The sequence below is a fragment of the Rhea pennata genome, chromosome Z, assembly GCF_028389875.1.
Source record: "Rhea pennata isolate bPtePen1 chromosome Z, bPtePen1.pri, whole genome shotgun sequence".
Lineage (NCBI taxonomy): Eukaryota > Metazoa > Chordata > Aves > Rheiformes > Rheidae > Rhea > Rhea pennata.
In genome coordinates, this window is record NC_084702.1 from 22333857 (window position 1) to 22356266 (window position 22410).

Consider the following 22410-nt stretch of genomic DNA (forward strand, 5'->3'; position numbering starts at 1 on the left):
AAAGTAACCTTTTTCGGGCATAGGTTTGAGCGTTTGTTTTATTTTTATAGTAAGATTTTTCCTCTTGCATTTTTGGAACAGTTCAGCTTACGCTTATGTTGTTTTTAGGCATGCCATTATGGGAGAGGGAAGGGAGAAGAAATCCTCATAGTTTTTTTTGAAACTCAAAAACTGGCTCCCATCTTAAAGTTCTATGTCTGTGCTGGTTTAGCAAATAACTGATTGAACATTCACTGCAAAGTGCAAAACAAGCAGTGACAATATCATCTCAGATAGTGTTAAGTTATGTTTTGTGGATGGTTCACTGTACTCTGCTTCAGAAATTCTCCCGAGTCTTCCAGAAAAAGGCTTAAAGGACTCAGGATACACTCCTAACGCTCTCACTTTATATCAGTCTGCTAAACAAGGTCTGGCATTGTCCTGCTAACAAAGATGAGCGACTGTTTACTCCACTAATTAATCAACTATATAATTCTCAAACTGTGAACTGAACTCCCAATCTTCCTTGTCCCTGCCAACTTATTCTGGAAATGGAAACGGAATTATTGTATGGCAGGCTGCCGTGTACCATGTGACGATGAAGTTACCAGACTGGTTTTCCAACATTTTAAACTGACTTTTACAGTAACTGCAAATCTTCCTTGCAGAATGGAGAAAGTTCCACTGTTAATTAAGACTTTTTCCATATATGAGGAAATTAAATTCTTCAGTTTAGTTACATTGCTTCATCTTTTGTTTTTGACAGGAGGGATAGTCACAAGACTTATTGCCAATATAATTTCCTTTTTTTTTTTTTTAGTTAAGGTTTGCAAATAAAGTAATTAAGGCCAATGGAAGCTATTCTTAGATATTCTATGGATATTATGTATCCTTTTTTCCTCCCCTGTATTTTAGATCAGATGATAAGAAGAGCACAAACTGGAAACAGTTTCCTAAGAAGCCATGTAAAAATCTGCTCAGCACCTTAAAGAAACTGCACCCACAACTGGCAGCAGGTGAAATATATTCAAAAGCAGTCGAGGGGGAGGGGTAAGAAAAAACCACCAAGAGCAAGGAAAGCAAATATTCCAACAAAACTAATAAATTTTCTGGTCCACTCCTACAACTCTTAAATAAAAAATAATGTATAAACATATAGACCTCTATCATATATAGTACATTTCTTTTTTTTCCCCAGACTTTTGTTTTCTTTGCTCTAAATTCTTCAAATATAAGCTATATTTAGCTTTTTTAGCCATAGCTCATGTTTTAATGATATTTAAACAAAGCTTCAGCTGAAACACGTTTCTGGACCTGGGCCTACAGCATTACTCAAAGTTAACTGTTAAAAATAACAGAAGGAAGGAGGATATGAGTGAGATAAGCTTGTTGCAGATACTGTTGAATAACTCAGATACTGACTTTTCTACGCTCAAAATTATATCAAATAAGTAGGTAAATTTTGACAAATTCCAAGAAGAATTCCAAACTAATGACTTGGAAGGTAAGAGCAAAGTTGTAAGTGCAATTATCAGTTTTTCAGGTATTACCCCTTTCAGTGAGCTCTGAGGTAAGTTGGAAGGCTCTAAGATAAGTTGGTTCAGAGTATGTTTGGTTGCATTGTTTTGGGAAAGGAGATGATGAAAGCTCGTATGTGTACATCAGATACACAGTGTTTATAAAGTAGATTCTCAATTTTTATTTTTTTCCCCAATAGCTGTTGTTTACAATACCTCATCTTTTATTTTGGTTGTACCTAATATATAACTGCTGTAGATTGAGCTCCAAACTTTAACTTGAGCAGAACCAACAGTGTATATTAAGGAGTTTTTCTGTTTTAGCAGAATGTACTGTAAGTGAACCCTGCTGAGGAAAAATTAAAGAAGAAATCGTACAAATTTTGCTGTATGGATTAAAAAAAAATTACTATGCTTTAGAAGACAAATGCCTTGAAACTCAGGCTAAACAAATGTGGGATAAACAGTCTTAGTTTAACTTTTTATTGGAGTATATCAGTTTGGGAATAATTTGAAATGGCTGTATGAGCATGAGAGGTTTTAGAGCTGTAGCAGGAAAGCCCTCTGGGTTCTGTAGAGCTAAAGAAAGCTGTAAAGTTGAAATGAAATGAAAAATTCAGAAATACAGTGTACTCTGAGATAAACTTTCAACAGTACCTGCTACTAGTTATCACAGATAATCACAGAATCAGTAAGGTTGGAAGGGACCTCTGGAGATCATCTAGTCCAATCCTCAAACGAGTAGCCCTTATGGGGATCGAACTGACGAGGTTGGCATTATTAGCACCACACTCTAACCAACTGAGCTAAACCTAACCCCCAACTGTGTATTTCAGCTTGATGCAAGAGTAAATTATCAATCTCAGCTGCTTGTTTCAGCCTTTAGTATACAAAAATGTTGGAACTTTCTTTGGAAAAGATTTTTTCTGAATGGGCAATTTCATGTAATCAGAACAGTGTTTGTGTGGGAGTATTACTGAAAGACCACACTCGGTTGGGTATATGATTAATATTAACTCAGTTGAGATTCTCTTCATTATCTCATATTCCATAGGCCAAGACAGACTAGAAGAACTCATAATTAATCCTTGAGGTAGCTGCCTTTCATATAGACTGGACCAATTGGGATGTAATCACAGGATAGAGTTCTTGTTTCCAGTGTTTGTCACTTTTGAATACTGGCAAATATAAAAAAGAAAAAATCATTGCAGAAGTTACCTATTCTAATAAACTGAATTTTAATGCAGGATTGTATGTGTTGCTCTTTACTAGTTCACAGGAAAACTCAAGAAGGTTCTGCAGTAGAGATGACTCCCATTGAGGCAGACTTCTCCTGGCAAAAGAAGATGACTGAACTTGAGATGGAGATCCAGGAAACTTTTCTCCGCTTCATGGCATCTATTTTAAAGGGTTACAGAACATTCCTCAAGCCAATCACCCAGGCCCCTTCAAATAAAGCAACTGCTGCTGATTCGTTATTTGATCATCAGGGTAAGGATGAGGCAGACCAGCTATGGATAACGTTGACCATATTAAAACTTTAGGGTTGAATTGCTGTTTAAAAGTTCAGTTTTCCATTTGATTGTGCAACTCTTTGCAATATCCAAATTGTAATTGGATAAACTGAAACTATTAGAAGTTGAGTAGAACATGGATATACATAAATAGAATTCTAATTTTGTAATTGCTCTGGTATTAGAGGAATCATCTTTCAGTAGTGTGATAGCCTCTTGCTTAGCAGCTTTTGGAGGTTATGGTATATTTCTCAAATTGTATAGAGCAAAAACATCAGAAGCCCATTAATGAAGAACTAAGTAATACTCTTGGTATAAATAAGGAAAACGGAGAACTGGGCAGAGATCACAATACAGCAAAAGCAATGGTCAGCAAAGGTTGTCTCATTTTCCTTCCCTTATGACCTTAACTTTTTAGATCTATTCATGAGTTGCATGCCAGCTAAAAATGCAACCGGTATTTTGGGTTTGTGTAGTTTTTCCTTTTTTTTTTTTTTTTTTTAATATAGATTTGAGAAGAGAACTTTAGTTAAATGTTTGGAAAGTCTTAAATATTTTCAAGCCCAGCATCTCTGATACTTATACATAAATTCTTTTTTTGTGGGGAGGGGGAAGGTTTGAGCACTTCTGAATCTGTATGAGGTCATCACCTCCTTTTGTTCTTGCATGAAAAATAAACAGACTCGGGGAACAGATTACATGGGGTGATTGTATGCCATGTACTTCATTTAAATGTTTGGAAAGTCTTAAATATTTTCAAGCCCAGCATCTCTGATACTTATACATAAATTCTTTTTTTGTGGGGAGGGGGAAGGTTTGAGCACTTCTGAATCTGTATGAGGTCATCACCTCCTTTTGTTCTTGCATGAAAAATAAACAGACTCGGGGAACAGATTACATGGGGTGATTGTATGCCATGTACTTCATTTAAATGTTTGGAAAGTCTTAAATATTTTCAAGCCCAGCATCTCTGATACTTATACATAAATTCTTTTTTTGTGGGGAGGGGGAAGGTTTGAGCACTTCTGAATCTGTATGAGGTCATCACCTCCTTTTGTTCTTGCATGAAAAATAAACAGACTCGGGGAACAGATTACATGGGGTGATTGTATGCCATGTACTTCATTAACTATGTGGAAAAAATAATGATAAAAGCTATTACTTTAATCATTTGAATACAAATGATGCTAAGTGGTTATTTGTCAATAAAACTGACATCTTGATTAATAGAAACTTAAGCATTGGATTTTTTGCCGTTTACACTTTAAATGTTAGCTTCTTATAGAACCTGTAACTGGTATTTAGTTGTGTTTTCCTTTTCTTTTGTAATTAGGATTTTTAAAAAGTCGAGACCGTGCCTATACAAAGTTTTACACGCATCTCACCAAAACGCAGATATTCAGCAGATTTATTGAAGAGTGTAGTTTTGTGAGTGACAAAGATACTGGCTTGGCATTTTTTGATGACTGCATAGAAAAGGTGAAAACAAATATTAATATTATTAAATGATATACTTTTGATCATTTTGTATTATTGTTCTGGCTATAATCTGTAGATTGTTCGTATGCTGCACACTTAATTATATTGCATACTTAATTTGTCATATTGAAAGTATCTGCAAAATAGTAGTTTCTTCAATTAAACAAAGGTGATTTCCTATTACAGATTTAGGATTTCTAATTTACTTCATAATATCAACAGATACAAAGTTTTTTCATAGCAGCCTTTTACAAATACTTCCTTTGCTGAAAGCAAAAAGAGATTAATTGCTTCCACAGTAATATGACAATTTAGTGTCATTGTTTTGATTTCTCATTAAATGTCACAACTGTAAGTCAAATATTTTAGGGTTTCTTTTTTCAGTTCAGAAAAAGCTCTAACTTTTTTTTTTCCCTTTCTCATTTCCTAGCTCTTTCCGGATAAAGGAACAGAAAAAGGAGAGAAGGTACTTTACCTCTCAAAATGCTTAGGGATACTTGATCATGAAATAAAAATGAAAATATTCAGATGTGGACCTGGCATTTAAGTATTTAGAAGAAATGTAATTAAAATGGACATCTCCCAAAGCCAATCGTACAAACTCTGTTTTCAGATTGATGTAGACTCTGTGGAGGATGCGCGGTTGATTGAGCTTGATGAGTCACAAAAAAGTGAACATACGGTGTTTATTATGCCACCAGAACCTCCCCCTGATGATGGACAGGACCGAGCGCCAAAATACAGGTACAAGTCAAACAGCCAAATTATGGGGGTTTGTTGTTTCAGTGTGGTGAAAGTAGAGAATTTGAATGCTCATGTGGACAGATGTTTGATCTTGGTGCAACACTTTTCTTCATAAAATGTTATGAAGAATGTTTGAACAGATACGATCTACTTGGAATCTAAAGTTCTAGAAGTCAATATTTGTGTGCTTTTTTGAGGGCAAATAAGTTTTTGTTGTTAGCTCTTTGGTAACTCCTTGTCAACTCGGTAGTAATACTTTCCTATTGCTTACGTATATTTTGTAGTAACTGCAGTGCACTATCTTTGGTTCACAGTGGGGACAAGAAGGGAGGAGGTAATGAATCTGCTTAGTATTATTGATCTGCAACCAGTGAGTGCAAAGAGCTAAAAACCCACTCCACTCTTCAGACTTCTTTCATTCAGTGTTTTTCAGCTTTGTGCAGGATATATGGAATTTTCAGACACTGTGGGCATGCTTTTTCTACCTATCTCTCTTAGAGGTAATGAGGATTCTCTTTCCAGTTCTTGTCTTAGTTAATCATCATCTGTTCTCCCATGACCTTCACAGTATCTCAGAGTGGTTGAAGTTGGAAGGGGTCGCTGGAGATCATATAATCCAACCCCAAGCTCAAGGAGGGTCACCTAGAGCAGTTTGCCCAGGACAATGTCTGGGGATGGCCTTTAAATATCTCCAAGGGTGGAGACTGCACAACCTCTCTGGGCAATCTATTCAAGTGCTCAGTCTCCCTCACAGTAAAGTATTGTTTTTGTTGTTTTTTTTTTTTTTTTTTTGGCTTCTCTTTGATTCAGATGGAGCTTCCTATATATCAGTTTGTGCCCATTGCTTCTTGTATTTTAACTAGGCACCACTGAAAAGTCTAGCTCAGTTGTCTTTACACCCTCCTTTCAAATACTCATCGATAAGATCTCCCTGAACTTTCTCTTCTCTGGACTAAACAATCCCAGTTTTCTTGGCCTCTCCTCAGACTTTCTTAGTAGCCTTTTATGCTAGATTTGCTCCAGTCAGTTCCATGTCTGTCTTGTACGAAGGAGTCCAGAACAGGACCCAGCTATCCATGTGTGACCTCACCAGTGCTGAGTAGAAAGGACCTACATGGTATAAATAACCATCTGGTTCTCATTTCTGTTGTTTACTGAGATGCCATGTCCAACATGTCCTCTTGTGATACCTGGATGATGAGAGTTGTGATAAGACTTGATGTTGCTGTTTTTCTTTTCCGTCCTGCTTTCTTCTTCTCCTCTGTATGTTCTTCATATGTAAGTTGTCTTTGCAAGGGTTTCCTGCTATCAGCAAGTATATGAAACAAAGTTTTTTTTGTTTTTTTTATATATATAGCTATAAGAACTTCCCACGACTAGATTTCAAGCTCTTTGACAGGCCACAGGAGCTCAAACTGTCTTTCAGCAGACACCCAACTGGAGGCAGCATTTCAAATAGTCCAGCACTCATGGCAAAGAGGACAAAACAGGTCAGATTAGTCTTACTGTATTCACTTTGAACACTGAAAGATGTATAGTTGTTCAGTAAAATTGCTACTATTTAATTTAGTAAAATTGATTCTTTGTGTTTATACTGAAAATTACATTGTTGGAGAGTAGGCCTTTACTGAGAAGCATACTTGCAAAGAAAAGAAACAGAAAGCAATGACTTCAGTTGCTGAGATTACAGGTCAGTGCTAAACCTGTTTTTAAGCTTTAGGCTATAATATTAAAAAAGGTGGAAAACTTGCATGGAGAAAAGGAGAATTAATTCTGAAATCAATTTTTACTTACAGAGAGGCTTAGAAGTGGGGTGCTAAAGGGGAGCTTCAGTTTGGTGTTTGTCCATAGTTACTAAATGTTCACCTTTAAGAAGCCAGTATTTGAATTAGTAATGGTCTCTAGATTGATGATATTCCATCTTTGTCGTGTTTCTTTTTTTGTCTTGTTTTATCTCTGCAGGAGATAAAAACAGCCCATAAGTTAGCCAAGAAGTATTACTCGAGTCCCCCACAATGGGCTAAATGTCTCTTCAGTCATAGTTACAGCTTATGGTTTATTTGTCTGCCAGCCTACATCAGAGTTGCACATCCCAAGGTTAGAGCACTGCAGCAGGCATACGATGTTCTCATTAAAATGAGGAAAACTGATGTGGAGCCACTAGACGAGGTGAGTATTAATAAAAAAATTATAAAAAAAATCATTACCACAAACACAGAGTGGAAGGTAAAGTGTAAATGTGGTGTATTTCACCACCACTAGCAGGTTAGAGATTTATGGACTTCTGGTTTCACCTATTTCAGTGCCACTGAAGTGAAGGTCTGCTTAACAAGGGCAAATAAAAATTCAGTTCTTCTTTCATCAACAGCAAAGGGTCAGCTGGATTAGGTATTCTAAATTTGTGCTGCTAGTCTTCTCCCAATATTCTGCCAGAAAAGAGTTTTGAATATCCCAATTATTAAAGTGTAGTTTGAATTAATACTTTTTCAACCTTACTGAATGAAGGGATAATGTAATTTCTTTTTTGGTCTGTATACACCATTCCATTCTTTCAGTAGTATCCACAGGCACTGAGGTTATCCTTCCTCTTACGTGGGTGTTTCCTTCTCCCTTGTATTTGGCAAACAGAAGGGCCAAGTGGAAAAAATGTCAGCATTCTCAGTAATGTAACTGCTGATGCTATTTCAACTGAAGTATGATTTCTTGTTTAATTTTTACTCCCTCTTCTGGCTGTTGAGTATTATATATTGAGTAACTGCAATCACATGACTGTTTTTATGTATACAACAGTTGGAAATTAGGGCAGAACGTAAATTGGTTCAAAATTCTTGTCCTCAATCAACTTGTGAATTTCTGTATCTTGTCAGGTCTGCTATAGAGTGGTAATGCAGCTCTGTGGGCTGTGGGGTCAACCTGTTCAAGCTGTGAGAGTCCTCTTTGAAATGAAAAATGCTGGAATAGAGCCAAATGCCATCACTTACGGTTATTACAATAAGGTAGGAGAAATCTTGATAATGATACTGGACCAAAGTCTGCCTTACTGCTGTTACTGCCTTCTTGTTCTGTAGCACATCTTGAAGATCGTTTCTTAGCTCTACACATAGTTTTAATTGTTCTGTTGGGCAAACAGCCTTTGCTTAGTGTTAGTACTTAGTTAGCCATGCTTACACTACACTTGATCTATAGTGTATGGTTTTACATTTTTTTTACATTTACATTTTTGTGCTGTTTAGCTAACAACAATTCTGTTGACCTACACATGTACAGTGTTTCCAATTCCAAGCTTTGATACCTATCTAGTGCTTCCATGTCAGAGCTTTGGAACCTGTCTCTTCCTATATATATCCTCTGGTAGCAGGATTCATGCATGATAGCCTTCTCCTTTCCTTGCTTCCAAATTCCTGTAATGTTCTGACAGAACTTCCTAGTAAACTAGACTAGATAAAATAATAGGAAAAGAGCTACTACTGTAGTCTTTTGTTGCTACTGTAGTATATGAATGAGAACAAGAGTCATCTTGTTTACTTTGTCCATCGTTCACTGTCACTCAGCTATTCTATCCAGCACTGTGGGATAAAAGAGAACAATTCATAAAAATTCAGATAATTGTCCTTAACACTTTTGAAAGGAAATATCTTTTTTTCTTAGAATGAAAAGGGAAGCTTCAGACTGTACTGTACATCTTACTTTATTACTGCACCATTTTTACTGTAATACCTGTTTCTGTAGGCAGTTTTAGAATCTCCTTGGCCTAGCAGTAACCGCAGTGGCATATTTCTGTGGACAAAGGTACGAAATGTAGTCCGTGGCACAGCACAATTTAGGCAGTGTCTAAAGAAAGCATCGCAGAACTCACAAGTCGCTGTGATATCAGGTAACATGTTAGTTGAAATTGATTTGTTTCTGCTAGATAAGAGTGCAAAATGCTTTCTGAGGGATTGCATCTAACATTGTGGCTTTTACAAGTGGGAAATCTTTCCTAAAGTGTATAAAAATGGATAATTGCTAATTTGATGCTTTAAACAATATCAGAATATCTGTCTCGCACTGAAGAATGAGTTGTCTAAATTCTGTTGCTAGAATTCTATATTATTATTTTGTGCAACTAAAAGTATTTACTGTTGTCTGAAGAGGTCAGATTTATGTGAAAATCCGAATTTTTAAATCCTCTATTACTAACCAGCTCTCATTCATGTCTTTAGCTCTGCAGAATACCACAGGTGGAAGTGATGGGGACATGGTGAGCCATGGTAGCGTGGATAGTTCTAATGATGCTAACTGTGGGGAGCACACTCTCTTCGTCAGAGACTTAGTCAGGCTTGATTCCATTGGTAATCACTCTAGCACAGGTACTAGATTCTGCTGGGTTTTGCTACTAACAGTCCCCCCTAAAAAAACAAAGTTTTCTAGTCTGCTGTTAATTTTCCACCACTGCTTTCATCCTCCAGAGGTTGTAAAGAAAAAAAAATATATGTATGTAAAGAGAAAGAAATGTACTGTTGTTGAATATTATTCCTTTACTTTAATCAGCGCTCCTTCTTTAGTCTAGAGTGAACCATAGCAGAAGTGCTGTTATCTTAAACTAAATGTATTGCTGATAAAGTGATTTCATGAGCCTTGCATTTTGTGCTGGACTTTCAGGAAAGGTACAAAGCCTTGGACAACTGAGTCTTTTCAATTTATATGTTATCATATATTCATAGAAATGATAGTTTGCTTGAGTGAAACTTGCATCTGCCTTAATAAGGAAGCAAGTAAAAGTTGCTTAGGTGATTAGAGACTAATGCTTTCAGATGTTATTCCTTGATGATAATCACAAAAGGCTAGTGTATTTTATTTGTTATGATGGTCTATGCTTTTTAAATCCATATTCAGGCTTCTTACAGTAATTGCCAAATCTGAGAATAAATGTAAATAATCTAAACCTTTGTGAGACCCTGGGAATGAAAGGACAGTTGATAATCTGGAGAAAAGCTCTCCCTTAACATGACACATACTCTTCTAGATAAACTGGAGTAAAAAGAGTGCACAGAAAGTTAGTCATTTCATACAAGACCAAATTTGTGTTTCTTCATATTGTATTTTAATACTTATTACATCCTACCTACGCACAGTCTCAACTAAATCTCCTATGTTTGTGTACCTCAAAACTTATTCTACAAATGACTCTTGCACATTATTCATGTTTTTGATATCCTGAGCCCTTCCTTAAAGAAAAATTTTGAGTCTGATTCCTGTGCTTCATTCAATATGCCTGTCTATATTACTGAACTTTCCTTCTCTCTGCTCTTTGTTGCTCTGCTTTTTGCTCTTTGCTGTCTCTTGGGTGCTGCATTTGTCCTTGGCTATCATGGTGTGGGGTGCAGACTTGTATGGTGTGAAGCCTTGGATGCACGTGTGCATTAATTCTACCCTTGAATGTTACTTCTGCAGGTAATTTGCCAAATTCTAGGATATTTTTTGCTCTGTGCAAAAGAGAAAGATTAACATTGCTGAAATGATGACAGAGAGAAAATAAGAATCATCATGTCGGAATTTACTTTTTTATATATATAAAAGATTTTCTTACTTAGTATCCAAATGTGTTAATTGCTGGCTGCTCAAACTTTTAAGTTTAATTTTCTACCGGTTTACACTTGGGAGTTAAAATTACTTCTGTAATACATGCTGTAGATAAGTTTACATCTGTGTATCTGTGGTTTTTGTATCTTGAAGTTCTGTTGGAGGTTTTTGGAGCCTTCTAATACATTTCAATGTCCTATTCAATAATACTCTTTTTTTTTTTTTTTTTTTTAATGCTGTCATATATCCTAGTAGGTGCTCAGAGGCATACCAAAGAACCCTGTTTAATGTGCTATGGAATGTGTTCCATATACTATTTGTTTATTTTCACATAAGCAGAAACACTTGAAATGAAAACTAGCCAAACAAAGAGGGCCTTTTTCATTTGTTTCCTGTGACAGATTTTTGGCCCACCATAAACTGCATTTTCAAGAATGTGTTATAGCATAGCTGATATCATGAAGTAATAGACTTCTTTTAACTATTTAGTTTTAAAATATTTGTATATTACATTGTATGGCTACACTGTAACACAAAGATACAGTGTAGTTTATAGAAGATGTTTTAGAAATGTAATCACTGTTAGAAGTTGACTTAATTAGTGTGAGGACATGAATTTCTTCTGTATACACGTGAGACTAACTTGCCCAAAAATGCAGCATTTCTCTCAAAGAGAGGAGAAAGGAATGAAAAGAAATATTTCTGTGGCATTTCATAAAATACATTAAAGTTAGTTAGCGATCATAGCACTCCTGGAGGAACAACTTGTGTTTGATGTAATAATTAGCCTATAATATCCAAACTGACTTTTCTGATTTTCTCTGCTATCACCAAGTAGATCTGTGCACATACTAGCCATTTTGGCTATTCTGAATTTTTAAGGCAAAACCAAATGTGACACAAATTAATTTTATTTCTTTGATTTTTTTTTTAATTGAAAAATAAGTTTAGGAGGGAAAAACAACTTGTTTGTACTGCTTCTTACAGGTGGTCAGTCAGACCAGGGTTATGGATCCAAAGATGAACTCATAAGGGATGATGGAAATGGTCTTCACGCTACTGAAACACAAGTAGAGAAAGATACTTTTTCTAAAGTTGAAGATATAATGGGAGGTAAAGCATACATATTTACACCAATTAAAACAATTTTTGTAATTATACTTCATCCATCCAAGTACTAAAAATACTAAGGTATTGAATTCATAGTGTTGCCAGAGTCAAAATACAACCTTACGTTATCTGATCAAATTTTGCAGTGCACTATTGAGAGACAGTAGAATATGAGTAGACAAAATGTTTTTAAAATAATCTACTATAGATGGAAAGATTGGACAGGTTTGGAGGCACATGCCATCCTTTGTATTTCTTTCTTTTCATTTATGTGTTTGAAAACTTGTCCTTTTTTTTCCAGCTATGCCAGCTGACCTAGTAAAAGACATTATTTCATGCTATAAACTTGGCCTTGCTGTACCATATAGTCATTTCCCATCCTCTTTCTTCTATCCAGGTTGTGTCCTTTGTTGTTCTATATTTTAAGTTCCCCGGTACTGAATTTGTGTCATATGATCTGTGTTACTAAACCCTTAATGTCAGTTAGGGTTTCTAATGCTGTCATTGTACAAGTAACCCTACGTGAAAAAGAGTTGTGCTGTTCCTCCTCTCCTTTAATTGAGTGCAAAAATACCAAGGGGGATAATCAGCATAGGCTCTAATCTTGTAAACAGCTAAGCAGTCTCTGCGTGATATGGGTATCACCATCTTCTGGGAAATACGCAGTACCTGGTATGACTGATTCTTTAAGCAGTAATTGCATGAGGGAACAGAGAGTATGAGTTTTCTATAACAGAGCATACGAAATCATCTATGCAAGTGAGTGAACTAAAGATCACATTCTCTTTCTTACAGAGATTTGTGGTACAGGAGAGCCTGGTGAAAAGCAACAGCTGAATATAGAAACTCACAGTCTAATGGACCCACCTGCTTGGGGTAACAGTATTGTGAAAGTTCCATCTGGCATTTTTGATAGCAGCAGAAGGAAAAACAGTGATGGTGAGTCACTGGATAAAACAAAGTTGATGTCCTCAACTTGTTATAATACATTGTTTTGCACCTTTTTGATGTCATTTCAAGAAATGAAATTTGCATGAGAGGTGCGAATGTTTGGCCCTGCCTTTTGTTTCAATAGTTATCCTTTGCAGATCACTTAAAAGGAGTCTGTATGAAACACAAGAAATTCCATCTGAATATGAGGAGGAATTTCTTTGCTGTGAGAGTGACGGAGCGCTCGCACAGGTTGCCCAGAGAGGTTGTGGAGTCTCCTTCTCTGGAGATATTCAAAACCCGCCTGGATGCAACCCTGTCTAACATGCTCTAGGTGACCTGCTTGAGCAGGGAGGTTGGACTAGATGATTTCCAGAGGTCCATTCCAACCTTAACCATTCTGTGATATATTCTGTGATGGGAGATCACTGTTGACTAGACTGATATCAGTATTTCCCCAGTTCCACATGCACTGTTTCAGTAATGTACTAGAAAGCGAGGAGAATCAGAGTCTCTACTCTTTGTCACCTGAACATCCCTGACCTTGACAAAGTAATTTCGTTTATCCATGGCTTACTTTTCCCTATATTTAATCTGAGGACAATGCATGCCTTCTTTGTAATATACAAAATATATTTACTTATCTTGAGATTTATGAGGAGGACCATTTGTGGGTATGTAACAGCCAAATCTTGGGGCTTCTCCTACCCCATTATACTTGTTTTTGACTAAGGCCATATCTCAGTATTTTTGTGGGTTGAGTAGCTCAGCAGCTGGACATATAAGTGGTAAGTCAATGTGTAGCTGATAGCAAAGGATTGAATCTTGGACAAGAATTGGGTAAGAAATATTCTGACGATTATGCGGGCTGGCAACTAAACAAAAACCAGCATCATCATGAGACTGAAACAACCTTAGGATTATAGTACATGAGGTCCTTTCTTAGGATCTTTGTATAGTAGAACTACCATTCTTGTTAGAAGTAATCAGAAGTCAAAGTTTCTGCCTGGTTAACAATTTTTTGGGTGTAAATTGCCCTGAGGGAATGATAATACTTAGTGTTTTAGAGATGCTAACGTTTTTAGTTATTTTCTGCATATGATGATGCCATAAATAAAATCATGCTTCTGTGTTGTACAGACACAGTAGTCATCTTCAGAACTGGAATGAAATACGGAATTTGATGTGTAGATCTGTTTGAATACAGTTCTGTACCAAAAAAGAAAATAACCACCACCAACAACAAAAACTCAAATACAAAGATAGAGTGCATTTTAACCTGTATTTTTATGTTCCTTTAGTTCATAGATGTAGTATCTGCTCGCACTTGGGGATTTGTACAGAGGACGAAGGTAGAATCTGTATACAGAATGAACCAGATGAGGCTTTGACCTTATAGAACACTTGAGTTTTGATCTGCAAGATGCTCTTGCGGCCAGTAAAATAAACTGCTAATAATAGTGTAACTTGTTAATAGATAACTTGAGACTGGAAATTTAATGGCATTCACAGTTTTCTTACTGGTGAGACCACCACATGATTTCAGGAAATAAATTGCCAATTATTGGTGACTGTGGGAACCATATTAATAGCTTTTTTCTTTCAGGAACGGGATCTAGCCCCCTGTTCGTAGCTCAGAATTCAACTGAAGATGTCTTTGACATTTCTACTGAGAAATCAAGTGAAAAAGGACAGAAGAGGCAGAAGTTCTTTTCAGAGAGAAGTTGCAGTTTCAGCAGTGAAAGCAGAGCAGGAATGCTGCTGAAAAAAGGCAGTTTGGACTTGCACTCTAGAGAAATAGCAATAATGATGGGAGCAGATGCCAAGATCCTAACAGCAGCTTTATCTGGGGGTAAAACTTCACCCTGTCATACTAATAAATCCCACAGCTTTGACAGTATTGGTGACCAGCAAGTTTCTGGTGCAAGTGACACTTACATTAGTATGAATGAGGGTGACTGGGAATTGGAGCATAGGTCTTCACCAGTGCTGGAAGAAGCTGGGGAGGGGCAAGAGCATCTGGAGAATGGAGGCAATGAGAATGTAGCCACAGAGGAAGTCATAGATTTCAAGCAGTTAGGTGAGTCCAAAAACCAGAAAACAGAATCCGAAGATGCAACAACTAAAAGGAATAGCTTTTATGGAGTGGTTAAGCCTGTTGAAAGGGAAGATGTTGAAGTGGGCTTGGACCCTTTATCTTTGCTGGCTACTGACAGCCTGCAACCAAGACATTTGGAACCTGAGGAAAAACTAGTGTCACCAGTTGCAGCACGCAATTTGGCAGATGAAATAGAGAACTACATGAATATGAAGAATCCCTTGGGTAGCAAGTTTCCCAGCATGGAACTGCACAAGCCAGTCAGGGAAGCAGAAGCCTCTAGTACGCTTGGTCACTCCCAAGAAAGGAGGTCAAGCCTGCCTTTGGATCCTGTCCCACCACCTCCTGGGTCTTGCGAAAATCGGAAGAGTCCTTCTGTCTCCAGATCCAAAACATTCACTGGACGACCAAAACAACAGACTCATCCACGAGTTCAAAAGGAGCGGTCTTCGTCCCTAACAGGACTGGGTCGTTCTTCCCCACATGGCTCATTAGGATCTGTTGTAACAACTCTGTCAAATCTGAAGTTAGACAATATACTGTCTGGACCAAAAATGGATGTTCTGAAGTCAGGCATGAAACAGGCTGCCAATGTGGCAAGTAAAATGTGGGGAGCTGTAACCTCGGCATATAGTTACTCAGATGATGAGGCAAGTATATTTCAGTATGAAGAACTTGGGGAGGCAAAGTGAAAAGAGGGGGAGGAATAGCTTCTCTATCCGGAAGATTAAACCATAAAATTCTTATTAAGTACACTTTTATTAGCTAAGCAAAACTATTTTTTCTGTGGTGGAGTTTTGTCTGGGAAGTGACTTTGTAATGCCATTTGAAATGAAGAAGGTAATTTAAATGGTCTGGAAACAGTTTTGGAACTTGGACGTTTTGGTATTAAAAAAAAATTTTCTCTCAAGAAACTACAATGAAAAGCTCTAGTAAGGACAAAATTAGATCACCTTAAGTTATATAATTCTTCATGCTTATTTAAATAACAAGCAAAGGAGAAGGTAGCAAAGACGAATTGAATTCCAGAAACCTAAGAAGTCAGACTGGTGAGGATTAAAGTTGGAAGCACTGAAGGATAGCCTAAGCTGTAGTAGGCTGTTAGGTTTCCTTTGTGAGCACATTCGATCAACACAGTGGTGGGTTTTTTTGTTTTGTTTTGTTTTGTTTTTTAGTAAAACATTTCAGAGTATAAGGGTATGAATCAAAAAGGAGATGGAGGGATTAATTTTATAACTTCTTCCTCTCCGTATACATCTTGTTATTGTGTCTCCAAACGTACTTTTTTTTCCTCTTAGGAAGACCTCTGCTTTCTCCCTTCACGGGAGATTCTTTGAGAATCACTTGTCTCCCAGCTTCAGGCTGTTTACAAGATGGCTTCTTGATTCCTTTCTTAAATTCTGCCTTCTTTGCCTCACTTCCATAGAAGCGGGGAGAGATGGTTGTCTGGCTTACTTGGAACAGATTTAACTGATATTACCAGTAGGGTTCTTTCTACTAAAAACAATAGATGTTTTTCAAAAAATTTGAACATTTTTTGCCTATGATAATAAGAAGTTACTGTGTTATTGTTGTATCATTTTTTCTCGTACATGTCATTGCTATCTCAATCTTATCTCTTCAAAACTGAATTAGGATATTTTTCTGATAATTTCTGCCATTCTTTTCTCCTGTTTAATGCTAGCCTTCCAAATGCCAAGGTCTGTGCCATTTGTCCTGTTCTCCTTTGTAATAAAGAAGTTACTCTCCCTGACACTTCGGTTGTCATTCAGTTTGATCATCATCTAAATATTCTCACTACTCTTCTCTTAGTTTGCATAGGTTTAAGACACAACCTTAATGTACAGAATTTGTTACATATAAACTAATCTGCTACCTGAATTATGTATTATGATGAAGTGGAAGCAAAACAATGGATCTTGAAGCACTGAAAACACTTGTGTTTTCTTGTTGTTCTTGTTGATGTGTTAAAGGAAGAGAACAATCGACCAGACTTTACCTTTCCTATTGGTTTTGAAGATAATATTTTAGAAGAGAGTCTGTCATCAAGAACAGGAGTTCCAGGGCTAATCGCAAGTGAGCTTGCGCAAAGCACAACTAGTCTCGGTAGTAGCGGCAGCAGTGGAGATGTAGGAAGACAGCATTATACAGCAGGTGAGGTTTTCCTTCGTGATTTGTTTATAAGGTAACTATTATGGTGAAATCATTCAGAACAATGTAGAAGCTACAGTAATTTGAAATTATTTCAAAGTGCTAAGATAAGATCAAATGATTAGGTACTCCTGTTTGTAAATTCTCTTGGCAGTACCAAATAGCTAATGCATCCCTCTTCGTTGAATGTGTTGAATGTTTTAAAATTGATACAAAATACGGGGATTTAAGTGTAAAAATACTCCTCCTGTTTGTGCAATCAAGAGATTCCTGATTTTTCTAGCTATGAAAAACCTGCTTAGTTAAGTAAAATTGTACTTTCCTGAGACTTCTTGATGTTAATACAGAAAATAAGATCAGTGTTCAAGAAGTTTTATAAAATTTAATAAAAACAAGTAAGACTTGATTTTTATTTTGACAAAAAAAAAGATATGTTATTGAACCAGTTTTGGGTTTGATTTAGCTCCCTTTTTAATGCTTTAATAATAGAAATATATAAATCCATCTGCATCAAGAGAGAAAGACCTATCCTGAGGACCAAACATGAGCTAGCAGTATCTGGCATAATGTGTCAAAAATGTTAAGTCTGAAGATGTATCTCCTAGTTTCAGTCAGTTAGGAGGATTGTAGGAACTAAGTATAAGTGACAGCCATGGCGACAACTGTGAACAATGGGATATGTAAGAGTTGTTTGTAGGCATAAGTTTTAGCTGAAGAAACAAAGGTGCCTTCTTCATGAAGAGGAGACTCTGGTAGTGCCTTTGAATGGGAAAGCTTGACTGAGATTTTCAAAAGTACTGACAGTTTTCTTTTCTAAAATTGATTCTAGCCTTTTGCTTTAGATATATTCCAACTTCTTTCAGTCTTCTCCTGGTCAAAGCTCATACCTCTATAACCTAGTCTTACCTAAAGACAAGCTGTTTTATTGCAATATTAGCCAGGGGCACTTAGGCATGATAGTGGCATGGCTAACACGATGCATTGAATTTATAGTATCTTTTTATTTGTTATTCGTATATAGATGAACCATTGAGGAAATCTTGAACAATTGTACTGGAGTATGTGTATTAAACAATTTTATTGCTCTTTGCCTTTCTTTATTATTTCTTTGTGTTTTCAGAATTCAGTTATTGATGCTATTTTTCCTTTTGCCAGTTTGTTAGGTCTTGTGTTAGACAAAAATAACTTTGAAACGTTAATCACAGAAAGTATATTTTATATATTGTAATATCAATAAAGTTAGTTACACAGTCTTTGGAGAGCTTCTGTTTCCTCTTTCTTGCTCAAACAAAATTCTGTTTTACAGGAATAATAAACTACTCTTTACTTGAATAAAGAGCCTAACTGCTGTTTCTGTACAGGTGAAGTTTTGTTTCCAAGAAGTACGAAGGTTCTGGATTCTGAGAAGTCAGAGCACAGCTCTTCCCATAATACTAGTTTATCTAGTATTTTCCAGAACTATGCAATGGAGGTAAGATTAATAAATTTGTAGATGGAAGACGTAATTATATAATAAGGCCAAATGCACTAATTGCCTGTTCAGCTGGGTTGTGATTGGAGCTTTCATAATTCAAAATATTCCATATTTTTTCCTCAGATTTTTGACACTTTTAGTTCATGGTGTGGCAGTAACATTTGAAAAGTGTTTTAAGTGCTTTAGTATATCTCTGTTATATAGAGAAAGAAAATAAATAATTAAGGGAAGGGGCAAAATTGGGAGTACTGCAGAACTTAAATAAGAAATCATGTTGCTTCCTTCTTGAAGCTTTTATATATATATATATGAATATATATATATAAAAATATATATATGTGTGTGTGTGTGTATATATATATATATATATATATGATGGATTGTTACTGGGTAACTGGCTTAGGATGCGCCTCTCTGTTCAGTTTTTGCTAGTAGATGCTTTCAGACTTAAGACATATAAGCAATGGTCACTGCATTTGCCTTGATTATTACTCTTTCAGCTGTAATTTTTTTTTTTTTTTGCTTGTATAGTTTTCTTTTTTGTTTGATCTTCTGAATATCTATGCCTGTCAAACTTCTGGACCATGTTATGTAAGGGACACAGCACAGTAAATAAAATAATGTTGATTTTGTGGGGGGTGAGGGTGAGTGAGTTTGTTTCCTATGAGGATGAAACAAGGAAGTAATAGAAAGTATAAAAGTAAGGATTATAAAGCATATTTTTTTTAACTAGTGCAGAACTATTTTTGATGGTATTTTCTCTGGTTCTTGGTCTAGTCTAGTGATGAGACTTTTAAGAGGTAAGAATCAACTTTTGTTTTTCATTGTAATTTTTTTTAAGCGAATGTACTTTGGATTTTGTATATGTTGAAGGCTTTACAGTGGTGAAAAATTGCCAGTGCTAAATTTAGGGGTAATGCTTTTTCCGGGTCTCAAACTACCTAACAAAAATTTACTTCAGGGGTAAAAGTTATACAGAAAAATCTGAGTGCAGTGAGAAAGTACTAATAAATCTCATATTTCCAGACCCTAAGCATTCTCTAACTTAACCTAATAAAGCCCTGTAGATACTAATCCTATAAAGCCAGTTATAAAAAATTCTAAAATAAAACTGATAATATTGATTCTTTCATGTTTTAGGTGTTGATGTCAAGCTGCTCTCAGTGCAGAGCTTGCAGTGCTTTGGTTTATGATGAGGAAATTATGGCTGGATGGACAGCAGATGATTCAAACTTGAACACCACCTGTCCTTTCTGTAAAAGTACTTTTCTACCTTTACTTCAAGTTGAATTTAAAGACTTGAGGGGCTCTGCAAGGTTAGTTTTACAGATGCTTTGTTTCTGCCTTTGTACTTGTACACGGTAACATTTATTCAGAAAAGTATCTTAGTTATATCTCCTGGTAGTTTTAGCTAGATGTGCTAGAGTATGCCATTGCTTACTGGGCAGCTGTGATTGCATTTCAGTACTAATTACACATTTTATAAACCATTGAAACTTGTAGTAAAAATAGAGGAAGAAACAAAGAATTTTGGTTTGTTGCTTCTTGGTGTTTTACCACTTTTTTGTGAAGCAAAAAAATTGTGAAGCAATGCTAAAACTGAAGGCAAAGAAGTCTTCCAATATCAAATTTACTAAAACTTCTCTATAACATATCCTAGAGAAGGTTTTCAGCTCCAGCTTATTATTTCTCTGGTAGTTCTCCAATTTACTTACAGCTTCTCAACTTACTATTTTTACCTCTTCTAAATTGCATTGTGGAGACTGGAACTGAAACCTTTCTCAGGTTAACTTAAAATGGGTCCTCACTGTAATTGTTACTGCTGTGAACTACAGCTTGTTAGTTATCTTTAATGCTGAAGCAGAACGTCTATATTGTGTGTACTTGCAATATCTCTAGAAAGCAAAGTGTGTTCCTGTTACACTGTGTCTATGCTGGTATATGATCTCTCAGGTCTCGGGTTTGTTAAAATAGTAACCACTTTTAGTGATGTGCAAGCTATCAGTGATTGATGGGAACTAGTTATAAACTTCAAATTCACTTGTAATTTTGCCACCACCAGAATAAGCTTTCATATGTTGCAGACCAGAACTATGCATGTGTTGATTTACTTTTCTACGTAAGTTTCAGTGAAGCAGATAGAATGAAATTGTGTCTTCTTGTCCAATATGCTTGATTTTTTTAAAAAAAACCTTTAAGTGTCCTTATTTTTGTTCTTTCCTGAAAGTAAATTCTAACTTTTAAAATGATACTATCCTTACATCTTAACCTTCCTATTTTTGCTCCCTTCTGTTTGTGCTGTAACTTAGCTTTTTTCTGAAGCAAAGTACCTCTGGAGATAGTTTACAGAGTGGTAACATTCCATTAACCACGGATCCTGTGGAGCAGAAACTCTTGTCCAGTCCAGCTGTTGCTGATCTGATCAGTTTTTCTGATCACCCACAGTCTAGCCATACCATAGTGGAAGAAACTAGCTCTACAGCTGAACAGAGGTGAGTAGAATTGGAATCAGCACTTAGCAGAAAATCAGTAGTTTTTCTTCTCTTCCAGAATGAAGATTGGCTTGTGTGCCAAATAGTGTGGAAATATAATTGTAATTACTGTAATTGGTGTTCTCATGTTCTTTTCACGTGTTCTAAGTGTGCTAAGTAATAGGTAAAAGGTTCTACTGACTGTTGTTAAAACCCCTGCAGCTTTTAAAGACACGCAGAAAGTATTTCTTCTTTCCTTGTGTTTAGAATTTAATGCAGCAGGACAAAGGATTGTGGGGAAAAAATAAGTACTTCTGCTGGGACTCTCTTTGAGAGAAAGCCTTTGGAGTGCCTGGAACTTCCTTTGTTCATGTATTCAATGACAAATAATACTGCTGTAACACTGAAACAGAGAAAAACGATAAAGGTTTTGAAACAGTTTGAGAAAATAAACTTTAGGGGGAAGATGTCATGTTGGAAGAGGAGAGAACTGAAACAGTGCTACTGTGAACTCTGAATTTTTCTATGGGATTTGTTGATGTTCTGTCAGCTTTGTATTTTCATAACTTTTTGACTTGGAAATCTCAAACATCTCTGGCTAATGCCTGTGTCGGACTATTAAAGCTTCAGTAAATGTAGTGATAGTTGGTCTTAATATTCTGAAATGGAAAGTTGAAACTGCTGTATGTTAATCTCTTATAACTGCCATATATTTTTAACAAAAGCCAGACAAACTCAGGAATGAAAGTCACTGCTAAATTAATCTGTTTGCAGTTTATTTGGGGGGAGACTTCCACCCACCCCCCAGGTGGCAGGAGTGAGGAGACTGCAAAATAGTGTTTTGTTTTGTTTTTTTTTTTAATCAATTATGAGGGACGTGAAGTTAATATTCTAAAATTTGCAGGCAGTTGAACTATTAGTTAAATTTGAGAAGCCAGATACAGGATTTTGCTTAAATTATCTATTTGGAGGAGTTTGATGCTTTAAAATTTTTTTAGTTATCTGGGCTTGCAATTATCAGTTGTTTTCTATAAACATTTTTCTTTAGCTTATGACTTTCAGGGAAAGTAAGCATAAAACGAAGAGGAGGTAAAAATGAGCGTTGTCTGAACAATATAATCTTTGTATATTGGCAAAACTATGCATTGCTATTTCTAAGCAAGGTAAAGCTGTATTGGAACAATGGTAGCTACTGCAGAGCTGCAGCACTTCCAGGTTTATCCCTCTGATTATACTCAGTTGCTTTTTTGAGGGAGGGTCATGTTGTTCTGAGAAGTATGTGTGTGTACAGGGGGAGGGGGGGATTTTCTTTTTTGCGGGTTTTTTTTTTTTTTTTTTCCCAAGCTGCAGAGCTAAGCAGACAAATAGAGGAAGTTGGCTG

At 36.2% G+C, this 22410-nt stretch overlaps 1 protein-coding gene across 1 annotated transcript in view; it reads left to right on the forward strand.

The window, feature by feature from the left end:
- Window positions 1–22410, forward strand: part of DENND4C (DENN domain containing 4C) — a 72102-nt gene that overhangs the window by 37282 nt on the left and 12410 nt on the right. The window contains exons 11-27 of the mRNA XM_062600552.1: window positions 895–995; window positions 2769–2987; window positions 4344–4489; window positions 4920–4955; window positions 5103–5233; window positions 6591–6723; window positions 7196–7402; window positions 8101–8229; window positions 8963–9107; window positions 9436–9582; window positions 11783–11908; window positions 12701–12844; window positions 14442–15583; window positions 16907–17087; window positions 18446–18555; window positions 19699–19874; window positions 20868–21050. Coding sequence (XP_062456536.1) covers window positions 895–995; window positions 2769–2987; window positions 4344–4489; window positions 4920–4955; window positions 5103–5233; window positions 6591–6723; window positions 7196–7402; window positions 8101–8229; window positions 8963–9107; window positions 9436–9582; window positions 11783–11908; window positions 12701–12844; window positions 14442–15583; window positions 16907–17087; window positions 18446–18555; window positions 19699–19874; window positions 20868–21050 — 3456 coding nt within the window. The remainder of the gene's footprint in view (window positions 1–894; window positions 996–2768; window positions 2988–4343; window positions 4490–4919; window positions 4956–5102; window positions 5234–6590; window positions 6724–7195; window positions 7403–8100; window positions 8230–8962; window positions 9108–9435; window positions 9583–11782; window positions 11909–12700; window positions 12845–14441; window positions 15584–16906; window positions 17088–18445; window positions 18556–19698; window positions 19875–20867; window positions 21051–22410) is intronic.